Source organism: Carcharhinus amblyrhynchos, chromosome 3, assembly GCF_965287045.1.
Source record: "Carcharhinus amblyrhynchos chromosome 3, sCarAmb.v2.hapA, whole genome shotgun sequence".
Taxonomy (NCBI): Eukaryota; Metazoa; Chordata; class Chondrichthyes; order Carcharhiniformes; family Carcharhinidae; genus Carcharhinus; species Carcharhinus amblyrhynchos.
In genome coordinates this window covers 109,432,123-109,454,612 of record NC_137326.1, presented here as the reverse complement: position 1 = coordinate 109,454,612, position 22,490 = coordinate 109,432,123, and the positions used below count along the sequence as shown (strand labels likewise).

General features: G+C 43.1%; 1 protein-coding gene across 2 annotated transcripts in view; it reads left to right on the top strand.

The window, feature by feature from the left end:
- Positions 1-22,490, top strand: part of ecel1 (endothelin converting enzyme-like 1) — a 78,536-nt gene that overhangs the window by 28,768 nt on the left and 27,278 nt on the right. For both annotated transcript variants that reach the window (XM_080186456.1, XM_080186455.1), the window contains 6 exons: positions 9,076-9,186; positions 10,858-10,950; positions 11,048-11,172; positions 20,902-21,124; positions 21,240-21,338; positions 22,117-22,191. In XM_080186456.1, the coding sequence (XP_080042582.1) occupies positions 9,076-9,186; positions 10,858-10,950; positions 11,048-11,172; positions 20,902-21,124; positions 21,240-21,338; positions 22,117-22,191 (726 nt within the window). The remainder of the gene's footprint in view (positions 1-9,075; positions 9,187-10,857; positions 10,951-11,047; positions 11,173-20,901; positions 21,125-21,239; positions 21,339-22,116; positions 22,192-22,490) is intronic.

Sequence of the window (22,490 nt, the reverse complement as noted above, 5' to 3'; positions counted from 1 at the left end):
GCACGTAAATGCTGTTAGATCACAGATCAGCCATGATCTCATGACAAATCAGGCTCAATGGGCTGAACGGCCTACTCCTGTTCCGATGGAAGGGAATTCGTTTTTAACTAACTTATTAGAGTCTTTTGAGGAAGCCAGAAGCAAGGTAGATAAAGGGGGACCTGTAGATGTGATGTACTTGGAATTCCAAAAGGCATTTGATAAGGTGCCAATCAGAGATTAGTACATCAGATAACTAACAGGAAGCAGAGCGTAGGAAAAAAATGGATCTTTTTCAGGTTGCCAAGTTCTAAGCAGTGGAACGACACAGGGATCAGTGCTAGTGTCTCAACTCTTTATAATCTATATCAATCAGTTGGAAGAAGGGACTAAATGTATTGTAATTATGGGCCCGATCCTCCAATTGTGACCTGCAACTTTTCTGGCGGGCCGGGAGGTGCACATCGGCCGTTTCGCGGGTTCCCCATGAACTTCTGCGCCCCACACGCATCTCCCAATCGGAAGAAAATGGCGCCGCCAGGAATGCGCAGAAGTCCAGCGGGAAGTGAGGTAAGTCATTTGAATATGTTTTAAATAAATTTAATTTAAATGTGATTATCGGGCCCAGCACAGAACTTGCCAGACCCGTTATCATTGCCCACCCTGCCAGGAGTAATCCATTCCAGCAGGGTTTAGAGTAGCTCCCCACATTCAGGAGACTAGTGGGAGACCCCACTGAGGTGAAAGGAGGGGCAGTCGGGGTTCCCCAGGAGGTCAGATGGCAGTGAGGGTGGTGCCCACTGGGCATCAGGTAGTGCCAAGAGGGTGGGGCCTGTTGTGGGTGGGGCCTACAGGGTGATTGGTGGGGATGGGCTGACTCATTGCCAGTCTGCATGGGGATTGGTCTGGGCTGGAGAGAGGGCAGCGATTGGTAGGGAGGGGGTGGGGGGCGGGGGGGGAGCCTGCCTCTCGGGAAGGGTCTGACCCGGGAGAGGGGGGGTTAGTGGAGGTGGGAGTCTGCCAGGATGAGGGGGGTGAGGGGATCACCACTGCTGAGGGTGGGGTGGGCTGGACATCGGTGCGCTCCGGGATGGGGTGAGTTAGGGCTGGCCCGGGAATTGTTGGGTCCGCGATTGGATTGTGAGGGAGGGCTGAAGGGGCAGCACTGTGGGAGTCCCAGGCTGGCCAGCAAACAGGGAGACTGACAGATCGGGCCCACTGTGCATGCGCAGAGTTCCAGAGCTGTCAGACTCTGGTGTGAATAGCTCCCCCCTCCCCTCAGGTTTTTAATGAGATTTACGATTGTGACCTCTACATTGCACAAAGTGGGGAGATTTAGGTCTGAAGCTGCAGTGAGAAAACAGTCATGATCGACAACAGTTTTCCTATCAATTCAGCATTTTTGGGAGAATCACCCCCTACGTTTGCCAATAACACCAAGATTGGTAAGAAAGTAAGTTGTCAACAGGTAGAGAATCTGCCAGGGCCATCGGTAAGTTAAGTGTGTGGGCAAATAATTGGCAGATGGAGTATCATGTGGGAAAATGCAAATTTTTCCACTTTGACAGAAAGAAGATCAGTATAACGATTGAAATGGAGAGAACTCGCAGAATTTGGTGGTACAGAGGGATCTGAATGTTCTGGTACATGAATTACAAAATGTTAGTATGCAGGGGCAGCAAGTGATAAGAAAAAGGCAAGTGCAACGTTGGCATTTATTGCAAGAGGAACGGAATATAAAAGTAGGGGAGTTTTACTACAGCTGTGCAGAGCACTGGTGAGACCACCTGTGGAGTACTGCATAGAGTTTCAATCTCCTTATTTGAAATAAGATAAAATTGCTTTAGAAGTGGTTCAGAAAAGGTTCACTGGAGTTATTTTTGAGATGGTGCACTGTGCATATGGAGAACGGTTAAACAGCTTAGACCTATACTCAGTGGCGTTTAGACGATTGAGATGTGATCTTATTGAAACATATAAAGATGTGTGGGTTAGATTGATTGGCCATGCTAAAATTGTCCCTTACTGTCCTGAGATGTGTAGGTTAGAGGGATTAGCGGATAAATATATGGGGATATGGGGGTAGGGCCTGGGTGGGATTGTGGTCGGTGCAGACTCAATGGGCCGAAGGGCCTCTTTCTGCACTGTAGGGTTTTTATGATTTCTATGATATAAGATCCTGAGGAGACAAGATAGTGTGGAAACCAGGAGAATGTTTCCTCTTGCTGGGGAGGTTAGAAATAGGGGACACAGTTTAAAAATAAGAGTTTAAGGCTGAGATGAGGTGATTTCTTTTCTCTCAGAGGGTCGTTAGTGTGTGGAATTCTCTTCCCCAGAGAACACTGAAGACTGAGGCATTGAAATTATTCAAGTCTGTGTTAAGAGATTTTTGATAGACAAGGGAGTCGAGGGCGAAAGGGTTTGGACAGGGAAGTGGAGTTGAGGCCACAATCAGATAAGCCATAGTGATATTCTGGAACAGGTTGATAGGACTGAATGGCTTACTGCTGCTCTTAAATCATATGTTCTTAGATCACAGAATTACAAAATTATAAGAACAAAACTGACTACTTATACATGGGATTATGAGGATAGGGCCTGGGTGGGATTGTTGTCAGTGCAAGCTGGATGGGCCAAATGGCCTCCTTCTGTACTGTAGGGATTCTATGATTCTATTTTCGCAAAAATCTGTGTTTATCCTCTACATGAGCTAATTTCATATTCCTGCTATGTTCTCATATCTTGTTTCCTTTCTTTTCTTTCAAGCACCTTCTGATTAATTCTTTTAAATATTGGTAGCTTGTTTCATTGCTGGAGCTTGGGGAGTAATGAGATAGAGTGGGCCTGCTCGGACCAGTTGAGAAGGCACTGGTGGGGTGGTAGGGGTGGGGATGGGTGGTGAGGAGTGAGAGAGAGAGAGAGAGAGCGAGGAGGACGGGGGGAAGTTCATTTTATTCCAGTGATGTTTTTCCACAGACTCAACCTGCCTTGTAAAGTAACATCTCCTGCTCTCTGTCTGGAACTCCTTGTATTTAATCTTGTAACTATGGGTAGAATTTAATTGAATTTAATCCCACATAGGTGGGTTGGGATGAAAAACCCATATGGATTATATGGAGCCCATATAATTAGGTGGGAAGGTATGGGGTGGAGACTCTTTGGCCTTCCCAACTCTTCCCTCCACCCCCTGACCGCCACCCCTATCCAACCCCCAAGTAAGTTCAGGGTAGGAAGGATCGAGGACAGCCTTCCTTGGAGAGACGAAGGATGAGAGGTGACCTGATAGAGGTGTATAAGATGTTAAGAGATATCGATCGGGTGGATTCTCAGAGGCTTTTTCCCAGGGCTGAAATGGCTGCCATAAGAGGACACAGGTTTAGGGTACTGGGGAGTAGGTACAGAGGAAATGTCAGGGGTAAGTTTTTCACTCAGAGGGTAGTGCGTGAGTGCAATCGGCTGCCGTCGGTGGTGGTGGAGGCAAATTCGATAGGGTCTATTAAGAGACTTCTGGTTGAGTACATGGGACTTAATAGGATTTAGGGTTATAGGTAAGCCGAGTAGGTAGAGATATGATCAGCGCAACTTGTCTGAAGGGCCTGTGTATGCTGTAGTTTTTCTATGTTCTGTGTTCCCACCAGAAATCAATTGATGTCACTTAATGTCCTCATTTTGTCACTATTTGATTTGGTTTGATTTATTATTGTCACATGCACTAACATACAGCTCTTGCTCACTATACAGACAAAGCATACCATTCATAGAGAAGAACAGGAGAGAGTGCAGAATGTAGTGTTACAGTCATAGCTAGGACATAGAGAAACATCATCTTAGTGCAAGGTAGGTCCATTCAAAAATCTGACAGCAGCAGAGAGGTCAAATCTGTAAGAAATTGTATTAAAGCATTGTTACTGAGTTAAAAGAGTTAGAATGAAGTTTTCACAGCATAGAACGAGAATAAAAGATAGAATTAGAAGGTATGCTGGGCAAGAAGTCCCCTTGCTATGACACCATTTTGAGTTCTGGTATTCAATCAGCAGTAGGTGCTGCCAACAGGTCCTGGCAAACCCGCTATAGCTAATTACCCTCCAGGCTCCAGCGATGACCTTAACATCTAACAGAATCAACACTGCTCCTCCTGCCATGATTGGCCAGGAGCTCTCTGAAGCAGTATATACATCCTGAACACAATAATATGCTAAGTGTCTAATTTGGCACTAAATTGGGTTGAGAGGTTCAGAAAGGCTGCGACTCTCTGTCTGGTGGTGTTCAACAGACCCAATGTTGCGAGCATCAAATTCACCCTCTGTCCACATGTCCCAGACCCCTCAATTATTATAAACAGACTGTCCAATTCTTTATAGTTTCTTTAACAATTCTTTCTTCTCTCCATGAAGTATTTGTACTTCCACATACCATGCTGCTCCATGGAGTATCAATACAGTACCCTTTCTATTGTCTCAATACTCTTCCAATAACTTTGAGCCCAGAAATCCAAATGTCATTTCACTAATATTTTACATCGATCCACCATTACTTCCCAATGTTTGTTTTCGTCTTTCTCATACTAAGGAAGAATTGGAGGGACGCAGGATTCTTGGAAGGTTGTGGGGCCACAGGAAGCTGCAAAGACAGGGACGGGTGAGGCCCTGGAAGGATTGGAGAATAAGGACAAGAATTTTAAGTCTGAGTCATTGATGTACTGGGAGCTAGTACAGGTCAGTAAACACAATGATGGTGGGGGTGATCAGGATTTGATGTCAGCTGGGATATGGACAGAAGGAACGTTAGATAAGCTCAAATTAATGGAAGGTAGAAATTGGTGTTGGGGGAGAACATTGCAGCCGTGGAGTTTGGGAATAATAAAAGCAGGAATGCTTTTCTCTGCTTTGTGCCTAGGAATTGAGAATTTCCCAGAGAAAAAACAGAAAGAAAATGAGACATGTTGGGCCTGATGTTCTGGTGAGCAGAGCAGTGGTGAGGCTTGCTGGTGACTCACCACATCACCATTTTACATTGGAGCCTTGATGCTTTCCAGTCCCAGCTCCAGAGAGCACCCAGTGACAGTCAGCAAGACAAGTGGAAAGTCTAATTCCAGTGAAGCTTTGACCTGAAGACATAGCTCTGAAGCTCTGTCTTCAGTTAATTGATTTGCACTGTTTAAATAAACCAGTCAGTCTCCAATACAGCACAGCCTACCACTCTCACCCTCATTATATACATCCCTCATACCCCTGAGAGTGTACACACCCTCATACCACTGATAGTGTATATCCCTCATATCCCTGACAGTATGCACACCCTCAAACCCCTGATAATTTATACACCCTCAATCCCTGGCAGTGTACACATTCTCAACCCCTGGCAATGTACACCCCCTCATACTCCTGACCATGTATACACTCTCCCACCCAATAGTGCACACTTCTTCACCCCCTGACAGCGTACGCCCGCTCACTACCTGACAGCGTACGCCCGCTCACTACCTGACAGCGTACGCCCGCTCACTACCTGACAGCGTACGCCCGCTCACTACCTGACAGCGTACGCCCGCTCACTACCTGACAGCGTACGCCCGCTCACTACCTGACAGCGTACGCCCGCTCACTACCTGACAGCGTACGCCCGCTCACTACCTGACAGCGTACGCCCGCTCACTACCTGACAGCGTACGCCCGCTCACTACCTGACAGCGTACGCCCGCTCACTACCTGACAGCGTACGCCCGCTCACTACCTGACAGCGTACGCCCGCTCACTACCTGACAGCGTACGCCCGCTCACTACCTGACAGCGTACGCCCGCTCACTACCTGACAGCGTACGCCCGCTCACTACCTGACAGCGTACGCCCGCTCACTACCTGACAGCGTACGCCCGCTCACTACCTGACAGCGTACGCCCGCTCACTACCTGACAGCGTACGCCCGCTCACCCCCCTGAAACTGTTCACTCCTTCCTTAAACCAAAAATATTCACTCTCCCTCTTTCCCTGACAATGCACACTCCCTCATCCCCAACATTGTTCACCCACTCCCTCACCTCCCATGAGTGCTACACCCTCCCATAGCCCCTCCTGACTCAACCTTCCTCAGGATCCTGAGGCGCATCAGTGACTTAAATTGAGTCATTCACCACTCCCCATATTGGAAAATTGAGGTCATTGCCTTCTCGAGCTGTAAGGTTTTGTATGTTTCTGAGTTGTTCACCTGTTTCTAGCTTGCTAAAGTGAAACTGACAACTAATTAATTAATTTCTCCCATTGTCTCACTGAGAACTGGATTAAAGCTAACTCTATGAAAGAAGGTACAACTGATGACAAATTTACAATGTCACTTGCATTTATAGATGAAAGTAAATGACTGCTATTGTTCAGATGAGAGCAAAGACACACTTTGTGCTGCATTTTGTTAGCTGCTTCCTGATCTCTGGTTAAAATTGAAAAGCTCAAACCCCTACTCATTGAATGACAAGCATATATCTCCAACTTTGAACAAGTCTCCCTTATGAGTGCGGGGAAGGAATGCAAAGCGTTGTAACTGCAAATCCTCCTACACTCTGAAGCTTATGAGAAAATATCAAAGCAACTTTTAGAATATCTAGACTTATTTCACTTGGAACACTTCAATTGTCATCAAATCAATCCCATTAAAAACAACTCTGGTTTCCAGTGTCCGAGCTGACAGTTTGTTGATCAACAGAAACGGGAGTAGGCCATTCGACCCATCAATACTGCTCTGACATTCAATAAGTGCATGGCTGATCTGATTGAGGCTTTACTTTCACTTCACTGCCTGCCAACCCCATCACCCTCTCCCCTTCCCACCTCCTCAATCACCTCCACTTTCCTGTAACTCAAATCATCTATCTGACCCAACCTTGAATACATTCAATGAACCAGTCACCACTGTTCCCTGGGTAGGGAATTTCAAAGATTAATGATTTTTGATAGTGTACACCCCCATCATCCCCCTGACAGTGTACATCCCCATCGCCCCCTGACAGTTTACATCCCCATCACCCCCCTGACGATGCACGTTCCCATCGCCCCCTGACGATGCACGTTCCCATCGCCCCCTGACGATGCACGTTCCCATCGCCCCCTGACGATGCACGTTCCCATCACTCCCCTCCTCACCTCTATTTTAAAACTGAAGACCCCTAATTCTGAAACTGTGCCCCTTATTTCTAGTTTACCCTATGAGGAAGAATCCTCTCAGCATCTACTCTGCTAAACTGCCCCCCCCCCTAAGAATCTTGTGTCAATAAAATCACCTCTTGTGCTTCTAATCTCAAGTGAGTATAGGCCCAATCTTTTCAACCTTTCCTTGATCAACCTATTGAACCTTCTTTGAACTGCCTCCAAAACATGCATATCCCTCCTTGAGTAAGGTCGACATGGCTGGAACTTTGCGGCCGTTCACACCAGCAGGATTCTCCGGTCTGGCCGGCAGCACACCCCCACCACTGGTTTCCCGCCGGCGTGGGGTGAAGTCAGTGGGAATTCCCATTGACAGTGGCGGGACCAGAGATTGCCGCCACTACCAAATAATGCACCATCTCCTGCCGGCGGGAAGCACACAACTGGGAATTTGGAGAATGTTGTCCCATAACTTGACTCCAGGTTTGGTCAACTGCACATGAATTAATCCCTTTCTTTAAAAAAGAATATAATCAATGGTTCTAACTTTCTTTTCCAGCTGATGGCATTTATTATTCCCATACTTAAAAAAAGACCTACTTTGTGTGGAAAACATAATGCAACATTATATAAATACTTGATGCATATTCATAATCCTCAAAATGCAAGGAAGAGATTTAAATTAATCAGCAATTACGGGCCCGATTCTCCCATTGCGACCTGCAACTTTTTTGGCGGGTCCGATGCGGAGTTTTGCGTTGTCGGCCTTTTTCTGGGATTTGCGCATGCGTTGGGAACGGATGTGTGTCTCCCGTAGCTGGAGAACAGTCACAGTCCAGACCGCACTGGAAACCGGCGGGAAGAGAGGCAAGTCATTTGAGTCTTTTTTTTAATACAATTGAAATATGTTTTACGTTTCATTATCAGTATCGGGATCTTGCAGGTCCTAATTGAATCTTCCACCCAGCCAGGAGTATTTCATTACGGCAGGGTTTCAGTAGCTCCCCACGTTCGGGAAGCTAGCGGGAAACCCCGCTGGAATAAGGGGAGGCAATCCCCGTGTGACGGGGGGGGTGGTGCCCCCTGGGTATGGGCACCCTGACAGTGCCAGCCTGTGCCCACTGGCACTGCTCAAGGCATAAAGTGCCCATGCCCAAATAGCAGCTTGGCACTGCCCACTGGGCACTGGGCAGTGCCAAGGGGGAATGGGCAGGTTCTAGGGGCAATCGGTGGGGCTGGGGGTCCCGCTGCCACTTTGCATGGGGATCAGTCTGGGCTGGAGGGAGGCGAGCGATGTGGGAGGGCGGAGTTGGGCTGGACTTTGGGGCACTCTGGAGTGAGACGGGGGCGGGGGCGGGGGGTCAAGGCTGGCCCAGGAATTGTAGGGGCTGTGATCGGGCCATGGGAGGAGACTATAGGGGCAACACTGTGGGAGTCCTGGGCTGGCCGGCAATTGAGCCATTGCACATGCACAGAGTTCCAGAGCTGTCGGACTCCAGTGCAAATAGGTTCCCCCCGCCCCAGGTTTTTAAAGAGAATCCCGATTGTGACTTCTGCATTGCACAAAGTGGGGAGATTCAGGTCTGAAGCTGCACTGAGAAAATAATCATGATTTAGAACAGTTTTCCCACCAATTCAACACTTTTGGTAGAATTACCCCCTACGTATGGCTAGATTGTGCCTGTAAAAACATCCTTTTTCCTGTTGTCTGATTCTACTTGTGGCAGTGAACTTGTGCTTAAATATTTTGTTACTCACAGAGTTATATTTAAAGCAGGTTATGTAACCCTATAGAAAAAAATAATCTGTATAGATTTTGAAAACCTACTTCAGGAACAAGTAATTCCAGAGCTCGCTCTGACATGAAGAGTCATGAAGTCCATGAAAAAAATGCTCAGTTTAAAATAACCACACCAATTTATTGCATCTTGTCCATTAACAGCATGTTTTTATTGAACAGATTTTGAGAGCGTACAAAGATCTGATGGAAAAATTAGTAAGTCTCCTCGGGGGAGATGATGCCAAAAAGAAGACGGAAGAGATACTACAATTAGAGGTGCAATTGGCAAATGTAAGTAAAACAACAAATTGGCTGTGACTTACTGTAGGCTTTGACAAAAATCTATGTTAAATTGATTATTCTTCTTTTACTTCTAATTACAGTCATAATTGTCATTCATAAGAGAAGGCAAATGGAATACCATAAAAGTAGGTCATAAATAATGTACATCATCAATTCCAGGATGCAATAGATATTACCGAAAAGTGTTGGACATTAGGTTATGGAACTGATCAATATTTACTTGTCATTACCATAGTGTGATTAACCACCAATACTTACTTAAACTCAAAGTGCGTTACAGTTTTTTTTGAAAGATCAGTAAATATGGTTAAACTATGCTGAGACCAATGTAAAGAAAAATGTACACAAAGCAAAATGGCCAGAGGTTCACAAATGTGGTCACGGAATGATGAGCCAATATGTAACAGCAAAGCCAGCATTAAGTTTATTGAGTTTAAGTTTATTTATTAGTGTCACACTATTAGTGTGACATTTGTGGTTTACATTAGCACTGCAATGAAATTAGAATGAAAATCCCCTAGTTGCCACACTCCAGCGCCTGTTTGGGTACACTGAGGAAGAATTTAGCATGGCCAATGCACCTAACCAGCACGATTTTTGGACTGTGGGAGGAAACCGGAGCACCCAGAGGAAAGCCATGCAGACATGGGCAGAACGTGCAGACACTACCTGGACAGTCTTAAGACATTCCCAATCCAGGAATCGAACCCAGGTCCCTGGCACTGTGAGGCAACAGTACTAACCACTGTACTCCCATGTACAGTATACAGGCTACAGTGCAGCATTTTTATAATCTTATTTGGCATGCACCAGCTGAAGGGAGGAAGCAGATTCACTAGTGACTTTTAAAAGACAATGGGCTAAGTATTGGAAAGGTAAAAAATTTGCAAGGCTAAAGGGGGAAAAAGCAGGGGAGTGGGACTAATTGGATAGATCTATGAAAGGGCTAGTCCTACCATCATGGATTTCGTGAACTCCTCTGTATGATTCTAATTTCAAGGACTATTTCATAAATTATAAATCAGTTCATCTGAGGTCTGCTTGTTTTCAGGTTGATTTAGCAAAAGAACATATCAGTGACTTGTTTGAAGACAACCAACATAAATCAATAGAGTTCGATTGTAAAAAAAATAATGCAGAGAATTTGGACAAAAATGTACATCACCTGAAAATATGATTTGATTCAGTGGTGCAGTGCAGGTAGTCCAACACACTAACTGTGGCAAGTTTCATCAAAGATGTGATTAGAACATGCTTCCAAGTAATGTATTTAGTTACGTTTCACTGAATTGCAAGCATTAAAACTTCCTTGAGTCACAGAAGTCACAAGTATATGGCGAGTGTTAGGACTACTGCCCACATATTGTGTTACCTTGTACTTTGACATTGTTTTTCGCACATAACCCAATGGAAATGGTACATATTGACAGATTGAACTTGGATTGCAAAACGAAAAGTCTAATTTGATTGAGAAAGTAGCCAAACTGTTTACCACTGTGGTCATTGCCTTTGTCAGTATCCAGAAGAGACCAATAGTATAACCAACCAATAATGATTTATGGTTGTTTTCTTTATTGTCAATTTAAGAAAACTATTTGTTGCAACAGTGCATTTTGTGAAAACATCTCATTATTTATTTTCCTAAAAAAATGACTGAAGATAACAATTTCGGAATCGGATACTCTAAGAAGAGATATCAATACCATGTACAACAAAATCACACTGAGAGAATTGAAGCGCATTGCACCAACTGTGAGTAGCTTTAGTTTATTGAAAAAACAATTTTTGTAGAGTTAATCTTCTCACCTCCAACTGTACATATGAGTACCATCCTTTTCTCATTTTACAGGTTCAATGGAAACATTTACTGGACAGAATATTTCATGACAACCTTTCAGAGGATGAAGAAATTGTAGTGCTTGCCACTGATTACATGCAGAGAGTTTCAGAACTCATATCAAAGACTTCTCCAAGGTGAGATGTATCAACACTATGAAATGTTTTTAAAGTGCTGCACAGTTATTTCTTTGAATCAATTTCCTATGATATCCTCATCTATGTTTGATAGATAATTATGGTGCTATAATTCATGTAAATGGTGTGTATCAGATGCTCAAGATATAGTACTTTAGTAGGAAGTATAATACAAAATTAGCCCATTAATAGCAACTTGAATGGGTTATATAGATGGGCCATCTTCCAATTGGAATATAGCACAGCGTTTCATTGAATGTTTGCACTTCAAAAAGGCAGCTCACCATCACTTCCTCAATGGTAACTTAGGATGGGTAAAAAAATGCTGGGCTAACCAGCAATGAAAATAAGTTCCTGTTTATAGCTATAAATATTGAATAATTTATGTAAGCATGATAGAATTTGGCTAATTGCTTGATATTGCATATATGAAGTAAGCAAGCAACAAACCGGAGTGGCACTGTGGCACAATGATTAGCTTTGCTGCATCACAATACCAGGGACCTGGGTTCAATCCCCGACTTGGGTCACTGTCTGTGTGGAATTTGTACATTCTTCCTGTGTCTGCATGGGTTTCCTCTGGGTGCTCCAGTTTCCTCCCACAGTCCAAAGATGTGTGGGTCAGGTGGATTGGCCATGCTAAATTGCCCCTTACTGTCAGAGGGACTAGCTAGGGTAAATGCATGGGATTATGGGGATAGGGCTTGGGTGGGATTGTGATCGGTGCAGACTCAATGGGCCAAATGGCTTTCTTCTGCACTGTTGGATACTATGATTATGTGATTCTAAACCTTCTCTATATTTTATGTATATTATGCTTACACTCAACTAGCAGGGAGAGCAATAGGAAGTGTTATGCTACAAGGGTGCACATGTATAGTTTTCCTCCTTCTGTTGCACTTCAAAGCAGGGTCTAACAATTAATGGCAGAATTGATTCCTATTTTGGAATAAAGTTGCAGATCTTAGCATTGTTAACTTGGGGAGCTGAACATTTATGTTACCTCTCTGAGTCTTCAGTTTCAAAACAGATTACAATGTACTTAAGGAACTGGCTTCTTTAACCCAACTACAAAGTCAGGACAGCAGCACATGGAGCTTGTTCTCAAAATAGAATGCAGTCTTGATAATGACTGGAGAAAAATCCTGGGCTATAATTTTAGAAACTTCCTTGTCTCCCCTAAGGATGGTGTGAGCTATAGACTTCACATCTCCTGTGATCACAATCGATTTGATTACGTCTCATAAAGCTGTGGTTTAATATGTTGTTTCATTTAATTTTTTATGGTTGCATCACCACATTATGTCGTGCTGTTTCCATTAGTTCAACTAAGACCATCTCGGAGCCATAAAAAAATGTAATACCTGTTAGGATGTAACATTTAATACCTGTTAGATATAAAGTAAACATTTTACCGACAGTTATACACTCATTGCAAATAAGTGACTTTTATATTTGCTCAGGTAAGTCATTAACAGAAGAATTCAATTAAATTCTAGACAATAAACAGGGTGCAGATATTTTCCTAAAGTTCAGAATCTAAAAGGCAAATCTTGGGCCCAATTCTCCCATTGCGACCTGCAAATTTTCTGGTGGATCCAGGCAGGAGGATCGCATGTTGGCCATGTTGCAGGATTCGCGCATGCACCGGGAATGTATGCACGTCTCCCAGAACCAGAGAACAGTTGTAGTTGAGATTGCGCTGGAAATTGGCGGGAAGAGAGATAAGTCATTTGAATCTTTTTAAAATGTATTTTAAATATATTTTGCACGTGATTATTGGGCCCGGACTTGCTGAAACTTGCTGGGCCCGATTGCATCTCCCATCCCGCTAGGAATACTTCATTCCAGCAGGATTTAGAGTACTCCCTACGTTCGGGGAACTACTGAGAGACTGTGCCAGAAGGAAAGGGGGGCCCCTTGGGCATGGGCAGCCTGGCAGTGCCAATCTGTGCCCCAGCACTGCCCAAAGGGCAAAGTGCCCATGCCCAGGGTGCAGCCTGGCACTGTCCACTGGGCATTGGGCAGAAGGACTTGGATAGGTTAGGAGAATGGGCAAAGGAGTGACAGACTGAATACAATGTGGAAAAGTGTGAGATTATGCACTTTGGAAGGACAAATGGAGGCGTAGACTATTTTCTAAATGGGAAAATGCTTAGGAAATCAGATACACAAAGGGACTTGGGAGTCATTGTTCAAGATTCTCTTGTAGTTAAAATGCAGGCACTGCAGGGGTTCAGGGCTGGCCACCAAAGGGGGAGACTGACAGATTGGGGCCCCTGCGCATGCGCAGAGTTCCAGAACTGTAAGACTCTGGCACGAATAGCAACCACCCCTCACCCCCCCCCCCCAACCCGGTTATAAATTATATTCATGACTGGGACTTCTGCAGTGCACAAAGTGCAGAAGTCTGAACCTGCACTGAAAAAACAGTTGTGATCTAGAACAGTTTTCCCACCAATTCAGCACTTTTGGGAGAATCGCCCTTCCCTTATTTCTGTGCTTCAGTCTCACAGCTTTGAACTTGACAGCTTCAGAATCACAGAGAAAATGATTCAACCGATCATTTCCTATGATTTGTTTGCCTTTCTGATGATCATAAGTTAATGTCCCTGAGAATGGGGGAGTTAGGAGGGAGCGTTTTTTCTGTTCTTCTCCAGCTAGACAAAGCTGCCCTACGATGAGCTACTGGAAAAGAGACAAAAGTTGTTTTTATTTGGAATGAAGGATCAGGACAACGCAGCTGTGAGAGAGTTCTAAATGGCAAGTCTTGCAACCCACGGCAGTCTTCAAATAAATGGAGGCCACTGATGTGAACACCAATTTACTTTTACTCAATATTTTGGCGGGTGATCAATGTGAATCCAGCAGGTTTACCTCTGGGTTGCTGCTGGCCATATAAGTCCATAGGGAACTGGTGCTACTGATGTGGTCTTTAACTCCATTTAAAAGCAGTTAAAGAAGAAAGCACTGGACAATTTCAAATTAAAAATACATTCAGTTAAAGCAACTTGGATAGTAACATTACTTCAGTCTGTCTATTCAGAATTAAAGCAGGTTGATATCAAGCCTGAATTAACTAACAAAAAAAAACCTAGTATTCGGATTGGAGTGAGAAGACTCAGAGATACAAATAATATGTCACAGATCCCAAAGGATTGATTAATTTATGTAAATGTTCTGTGACATAATTTTCTCATCAGGATAATCTGCTTTCTGATGTGAGTAGCAATTGCAATTCACTCGTGCAACCAAATTTTTTTTTCTGTGCAATTTTATTTCTCAACGTGGTAATTCCCTATTCAGCCTCCCTAAAGCTGTTGACTTCTCATTATGAATAGCCTTGGGCTAGTCATTATTCACATATGAACATTGACCATGATTGTTGGCAGACTTTGAATTTGAGATATTATTTGTAGAAGTGTCTGCATTGCTGGAGTAGCCAAGCAATCCAAAATTACAGTGACAGAAATCTAGAGGTTGAAACGTCGGCTCAATTTTAATGGGAAGACCAGTTTGTCGTAAATGATTGAGGGCCTGACTTTTCATCGAGTCGAGCTGATTTGGAAGCCCGATAAAAGTGGCAGGCTGATCCTAATTCCTGGATTCCTGACTCCATTCCAAGACTGTTGTTTTTGGGAGTGCCTTTAAAGGACATGGGCTACTTCCTGTCAGAAGCTACATTCAGCGCTCCCAACCTGGCCAGTCCCATAGTGAAGATAGGTATCCGCAACTCTTCCACAATTTTTATGCAGTCAGGCTAGGTTTTTAAAGAGTTATCGTTCACAGATATTTAAAGGAGTTATGGGCTGGAATTTTAACGCCACGCCGTCCCAGAATCGGGGCAGGAAAGGCTTGCAGAATGCATTCTCCATTGGCCTTGGGTGGGATCTTATGAGCCTCAGGCAGGTGAGATTCAAAAATAATGTCTATGCTCTCCCACCCACTCTTCAGGCCCCTCATGCTGCTTATGCTAAGCTTTGCCCTTCCACCCACCTGCCAAGGTCCCTCATGTCCCATGTCAAGTTATAAACCCTACCTACATTTCTCAGGCCGTCCATGCCCCCATGCCAAGGTACTCTCCCCCTTTCGTACCCCAAGCCCTTCATGTCCCCTCTGTCAAATTCTGGCACTTCCATGGCTATTGACCACTGTACATTTTCTAGAACAAAGAAAATTGCAATGTAAAATAGAGTGTGTAAAAATAAGCTTTGAAAAAAATGTACTCCATTGATCACTTTCCCCTATGTTTGAAAAGGTTCAGCCACCCAACCCTATAATGTTACAAAAACCAAAAAACCACAAGACCTTGAACACACTTGACTTATGTAAACAAACATTACAAAATTGGGGCCAAAATGTTGTCTGAGACAAAAACGTTGTCTGATTTCAGGAATAAATTTGATAGAGCTCCTGGGGCTACAGGGATCAAGAAATATGAGGTAAAGGGGAGATCAGGATATTGAATTTGATCAGCCATGATCATAATGAATGGCAGGCAGGCTCAATGGGCCGAATAGCCTACTCCTGCTTCTAGTTTCTATGATTGCAAAGATCAGGAATCCTGAGCTGTCAATTAAACAATGTTTCTTCTGGGGAGCAAGTGTGCTGTTATTCTGATAGGTAACTTGGCAACTTAGAAATTTACCCACTCCCCCTACTCACCTAAAATATGAAAATCCTGGCCACAGGTATCAACTCACAAGGCACCCAGTCCAAAAGAGGCCTTGGGTATTTTAACTTCCATACCTTATTTAAATACCACTTGCTGATTTCCAAGCAATAAACAATATAAATCCATGCAAAGAGTCAACCTGTAGAGCAGGAAAGTCAATCCCTTCCAATGTTTAATGCAAGGATTGCTGACATGAAGATCAAAGGGAAGATTTTCCTGGGTCTGCATTCGGAAATGTGCTGAGTACAGCAAACAATGAGCAAGTCAGAGCACACACTACTTCATCACTACCGAAGACTAAAAGGTTAGAAAGACAGAAAGAAAAGAGAGAGGTGAGGGTGTTGCAATTAACAAATATGCCAATCATAGAGGTGAATTGAGCAACTTGCACATTGCTTAATAGAAACTGTTGGATGATAAAAATTATAATCAGTGCGGTCATGGAGAAACATGAAAAGAATATAACATTGTAAATAATACATGAGAATCAAGAAGGCACCAAAACAGGAAAAAAAAGGGAAAAAAGGAGCTCCAGACAAAGCAGAACTGAAATTTAAATAGCAAATGCTGACTAAATGCAGTGGCTGTGCCAGTCCAAGAACACAATTCATCACAACAGGGTCAGATCTTTCACACCTACCGAATTCTGACAAAGAGTCTATGTCGTAAATGCTGTTTCCTTTTTTCTGTTTCCCTCCATCTAGGAATCAATAGGCTCAACGAGACACACACAGTGTCTAGCATCAAGATGGGTCATCACAATTACTGTCTGAAACTATTAAAGTCAATGTTTAGATCAGGGAGTTGCAGTTTGTTCAGAAGAAAGATAAATCCTGTGTTGATCCTAGCCAGAATAGTGCAGAAGACTAAATTCAGAGACATCAGACAGATTCTTCGAGGCGACCGAGGTCCTGGTCATGGCTGCAGAGCCAATGAGAGTCCCATGTTATCTCTTTCAGCGAAGGCTTGCTGTATCTTGTTCCATTCAGGCACTGGACACACTGGCTGTGAGCTGTCCATGGGAACAAGTGCCCTGGGGTGGAAGTTCAACCTGGCGGGAGCTGCAGGCCAATCAGAGGCCAGCAATTCTATTGAATGGCAGCACCACTGGGGAGGTCTAGTATCCTCACTGAATCCCAGACCAGAGGTAAGTGATGACAGGATGGGGTGGTTATAGGATGGTGGCTGTGAGAGATCATAGAGATGGGGAGTGCCTCTTAGCAGACATCTCTTTCCAATGTCAGGTACCCTGATTAAGCAGTGCCTTTGAATGAGAGGCCACCAGCTCCCCATAGGAACCTGAAAATGATGTCATGCGGGTTTGCTTGTCATGTTCCTCACATGGCAAGCCCCACCTGTTACTAGGTAAATACCTTTGGCAGCAGGACAAGACCCATAACTGGGCATTAATTGTCTTCTCAACAGGCAATGAATTGGGAAGGCTGTCCACAGGCATTCCTCCCACTGATTAATTGTGTGGGGGAGAGAAAGTGATGGGGGATGGTGCAAGATTCTACCCTTCAGGTTGTGGATAGAAGGGGAAGTTAAAATGGCAAACCTACACTTAATTTGTTTAATGTGCAGGACATCCTGCTGTTGGAGTAGGTAAATAGACTGGGGTTCACCTTCTGCGATGCATGGGAAAAGGCCTTGCCTTCTCAGCCTCGTCTCTCACCTGAGGCGTTAAGTCACCACCAATCAGCTCTCCTCCTCAAAAAGGGAGAGTGGTCTATGGTCATCTGGGACTATGGCGGCTTTACCTTTTGCAGGCAAAAAACAACTAGAAGTATAGAGATTTTGAATAAATGAACAAGGGTACCACTGAAATTATAGTCTCTCTGGAAAATAGAAGGTGGAACGGACAATATTTACTGGAAACTTGGGCTCGAAAGCAGAGTATGGGAGCGCTATGGTGGCAGCATGGTGTTAGAAAACACAGCAATAAAAGGAACAGAGATTCTGCCGAATTTAACAACAGGACCCTATCTGAAATGTTCTTCTTCCTTTCACAGCCGGTTAGCAGTCAAATGGAGAAGCAGGTTGATAGTCATGCAGAGAGGCCTGCACTGGAAGGCTTAAGACTGAGAACAAAATGAAGGAAGGGACTTACCATGGCACCAGGGGAGGTTAGGCAGAGGCTATGAGGAGATTGTCAGTCAACGCTGAGGTTAGGGGAGTTAGGTTAAGACCATGGCTAAGGCAGGAGATCATGGAGGGTTGAGGGGATTGTGGGGGTTATAAGATCCTGGGGAGACTTGAGGAGATCACAGATTGTGGGGTTATTCTGGGATGGTGAATTTGAGTGGCAGCGTCCTGTTGTGAGTAGGAGGCTGATTGTAGGGATGGAAGCAAGATTATTCGAGCATCTGTTGAATCCCGTTAGTCTTGGTTTGTTTCAGTTACTGGATTTCCTGATAGGAAGTGTGGCCCAAGGCCTGCTAAAATCTGAGGCATATCGCCTTCAGAGCATATTTAAATAGAACTCTTGTGAGTAGGTGAATTGCATACCCCAACCCACTAGAAGCAGGAGCATTTGCATTGGTAATTTTAACTTATGCTCCCAACCCCTCTCCCCAACATTGCTGGAATGGGAACATGAAGTTGGGGGAGGGGAGGGGAATGATGGTTTGCAGTATTAAAATTCCCCCTAATGTGGTGGCACATGGATTTTAATATATCAATATGATACGAACCAGCAACTCATACAGATCATATCATGCATTTCCAATGTAAATTTATATAGCTGAATATCCTCAAGCGCCTTATTTTTGGATTAACTTCTTCAGATCTTTGTCTGACTAGTATTTCAGTGTGTCCTCACCCAGAGAAAAGCCAATGAAGATCCATGTCAGTCCTATGTGTTTGATACCCATTCCAGTCAGTGTTCAAGACTGCACTTACCTGCCTAAGAATCAGAAGCTTAAATAAAAAGCTACAAAGATGAGGGAGAATAAGTAAAGAAAATACATTTAAAAAGTGATGAACATGAGGAAGCCTTAGACACTGTTGTAAATTTAATACAAATGACTCATAAAAATGGTAATATTTATTTACAAAGGCCTGGTATTTTGCCAGGCATGCCGCGTTGATTATGCAAACCTACAATGAAGCGTTATATTTGTTTTTCACTCTCCATGACAGGCCATCAATGATAATTCCAAGTGTTTACACTCTAACAGAACCTCTGAATACTCAAGTGGCTTTAAAGCTATTACAAATTCAGTCTGAATTGATTCTATCATTGCACCCTTAATGCAGACGTTAACTCGTATTTTGACCCATTTTAACCCTTTTTTGCCAATAGAGTATCTGCCTCGAAAGGTGGAGATGGTTTGTTTTAACAATTACATTCACCCTTCAACAATGCGGTAGACTAATTGTTCAATCTTTTATTTGGACAAAAAGGCAAAGTGAAGGACATATTCAGACATGGATATGAATTGATTTAAAATGGATAATTCTGTGCACATACTTAAATGGCTGAAAAAGGAAAGCGTCAAAATAAAAATTTGGATTGAAGGAGTCAGGGAAAATAATTACAGGGTTTTCTTATTTGTTTTACACCCAATCTCCTCTGCTGAAGATCTGGACTCCTTGCTAGGAGATGGTCTTCTGATGCCAGATATTCTCCCACAAATTAAGCAAAAGGCCATTGGTGAATCTTGACACTGGGGCAGGATTTTCTAGCCACCCACAGTGTGTTTTCCAGTGGCAAAGGTGATTTGCCATTGGCTGCCAGCAGGATCTTCTGATTCTGCCAATGTACGGGAAGATCCCACTGGCAGGAAGGGCTGGAAACTCACATATTGGCAAATTGATTCTATAGGATTGTTAACTGCAAGCCAATTTATTCCCTCTAACCAAGAGGCACTGCAGCTAATTCCATCAGTCCTATTCATATCCATTAACTTAAGTAGGTCTGAGGCAGTGTTTCCCCTTTGGGACTCTGAATCCCATTGTCTGGCTCAGATAGAAGCCTGCATTGTGTAGGAAACTGTTACTCACCTGTGATTCTCCTTGGAGTAGCCAATTAATGCTGAGAAGGGGGGCTCACCATCCAATTAAGAGCAGCAGCCAGACTTTTGAAGCTGCAGGGCCAATCAGAGACCTTCCAGCCTGAAAGATACAGCAAGATGCCATGACAAGCAACTCTGGGAGAGGCTGCCTCAAGATAGAGGCATTCTATCTCCAGGGTTTTCAAGCTATTGTAAAAATTGCCTTTTCGACAAGGCCACCATTGTGGGAAGAAAGGGAATCAAAACTCACTATAGGGCAGCAAACACTTGCTGCTGCAGGTCTAACCAGCAGGTAGGCATCTAAACTGGAACCTGGAGACTGACTGGAAAATTCCAACTGGTCTCCTTCAACAAGCTTCAATAGGTTCTATTGAAGTTATCTCAGCTGGTTGACCTCCTGCCCTCCCCTTGCAGGGGACTACCCCTGCCACCAACCAACCAACACCACATCCAAATCATTGATATCAAATGTCAATAGTGGGGCCCAAGCACTGATCTTTACACCACCCTATCGATCACAGACTGTCAACCTGAAAATGACCCATTTATTTCTACTCTCTGTTTTCTGTCTGTTAATCAGTTCTCAATCCATTCCAGTACCTCTCCCCAATTCCAAATGCTCTCATTTTGTTTACTAACTTCTTGTGTGGGACCCTATCAAAAGCTTTCTGGAACCTAAATATATCACACATATTCTGTTAGTTACACCCTCAAAATTCTCCATTGGGTTTGTTGAACATGATTTCCCTTTTATAAATCCATTTTAACTCTGTCCAATCTTACCATTATTTTCTAAGTGTTCTGTTATCACATCCGTTACTATAGATTTCATAATTTGTAGGAGCATGGTGGAACTGGGGAGCTGGCAAGATGGCCAGCGGGCATAGCTCCATGCACCCCTGTCTCCATTGTTGGCCATATAAAATATTGATAAGTACAAGTAAATATTCCTAATTTAGTATTGTAGTTATGAATAGCCCACAGAATACATTCTTTGATGTGCAGTCAATAGACATGATCATACTTTTGCATTTTCAGAATACTGCATAATTATATGATTTGGCGCATTGTCGTTGCTCTGAGTGAACATCTTTCCACACCATTCAGAGATGCAATTCATGAGTTCTCTAAAGAATTAGATGGCACAGAGAAGAAGATGGATTTGGGCAAAATGTGCTTAAACCAAGCCAATAAACAGTTTGGGATGGCTCTTGGAGCTCTTTTTGTCGAAGAATACTTCTCGTCTTCCAGCAAAATAAAAGTAAGTTTTATTTTTCCCCATTTAAGATTCTGACAGCAGAATAATTTAACACTTTGAATTATTATGCAAATAAGCCATCAGCTTGGAGAACTATGATTATTTTTATTCTGATAAGGTACAACAACTAGTTGAAGACATTAAGCATGCATTTGATCGTCAAGTAGATGAATTAGATTGGATGGACGAAAAGACAAAAGAAGCAGCGAGAGCAAAGGTCTGTTTCAGTAATCCTACCGAAATATCATTAAGCAGCACTAAATAATATTGGGTTTTTATATCGGATTTTGCATCATGTAATTAGCTTTGACATGAAATGCAGTCTCAGATCAATGATAATACATCAGTCCTCGTCCTCCTCTGTAATTAGATTACAACTGTACATTGTCAGTTTGACTTATTTGCATGTGAAAAAGAAAGAATTTTCATTATATAGTACCTTATCATGTCTCTTAGAAATGTCCCAAAGTGTTTCACATATAATGAATTACATTGTGTAGCTATCCTTATTATGCAGGTAAACCCATGTCTCATGGTATTCAGTGTTGCACAGGAAAATTCAGTGCTAATTGTATACACAAGTTCAGTCTGACCTCCAACAACATATACATAAAAAAAATCATGATTTGGATTGCAAACTGAACTTAAGATTTTAGTAAGTGGCATGACCTAAAAATATGGCATAAAGGACGTTTTCCCTTTTGCTACAAAGCAACAGAACATCAAGGTTGACGCTCAAACACCTTACCAATGAAAGTTGAACTTCATCACATTTATACCATGGAACATGTTTGCAAATAATATTCTGTGCATTCAATGCTATTTTAAGTTTTTACTAGTATGGTATATAAGGTAGTCGGCAGTTTATGAGAAGCTCCATTAATCAAATCATGATATTTTAGTAGCTGTAGTATCAGGATTTATTTCCTTGCATGATATAGGAAAACTGCAATGTCTCTGAAAATGATAATCTAATGCATTCTTATTGTTTGCAGCTTCAGTATATGACGGTCATGATTGGCTATCCAGACTTTTTATTAATTACCGATGCAGTTGATAATGAATATGGTGTAAGTATTGACAACCTCTGTTTCCAAGTATTTCCAAGAAAAATGACTATTATTAGCACCCTATGTATTTTAGCTGATTTGATTGATATGAGCAGATTACCATATTTTACTAGATTGGCAATGATTGAAAAGTTAATGATTAACAATTCATGATGCAATATTAATGCTGCGAAGAATGTCTAACAGTATCCTCTTTGTATCCGATAGAGGATTATTCAATATTTAACCATAATGACATGATTAAAAGATGACAGAAAATTAAAAGAAAACGTGTATAATATGTCGTTCTATAGTTGCTA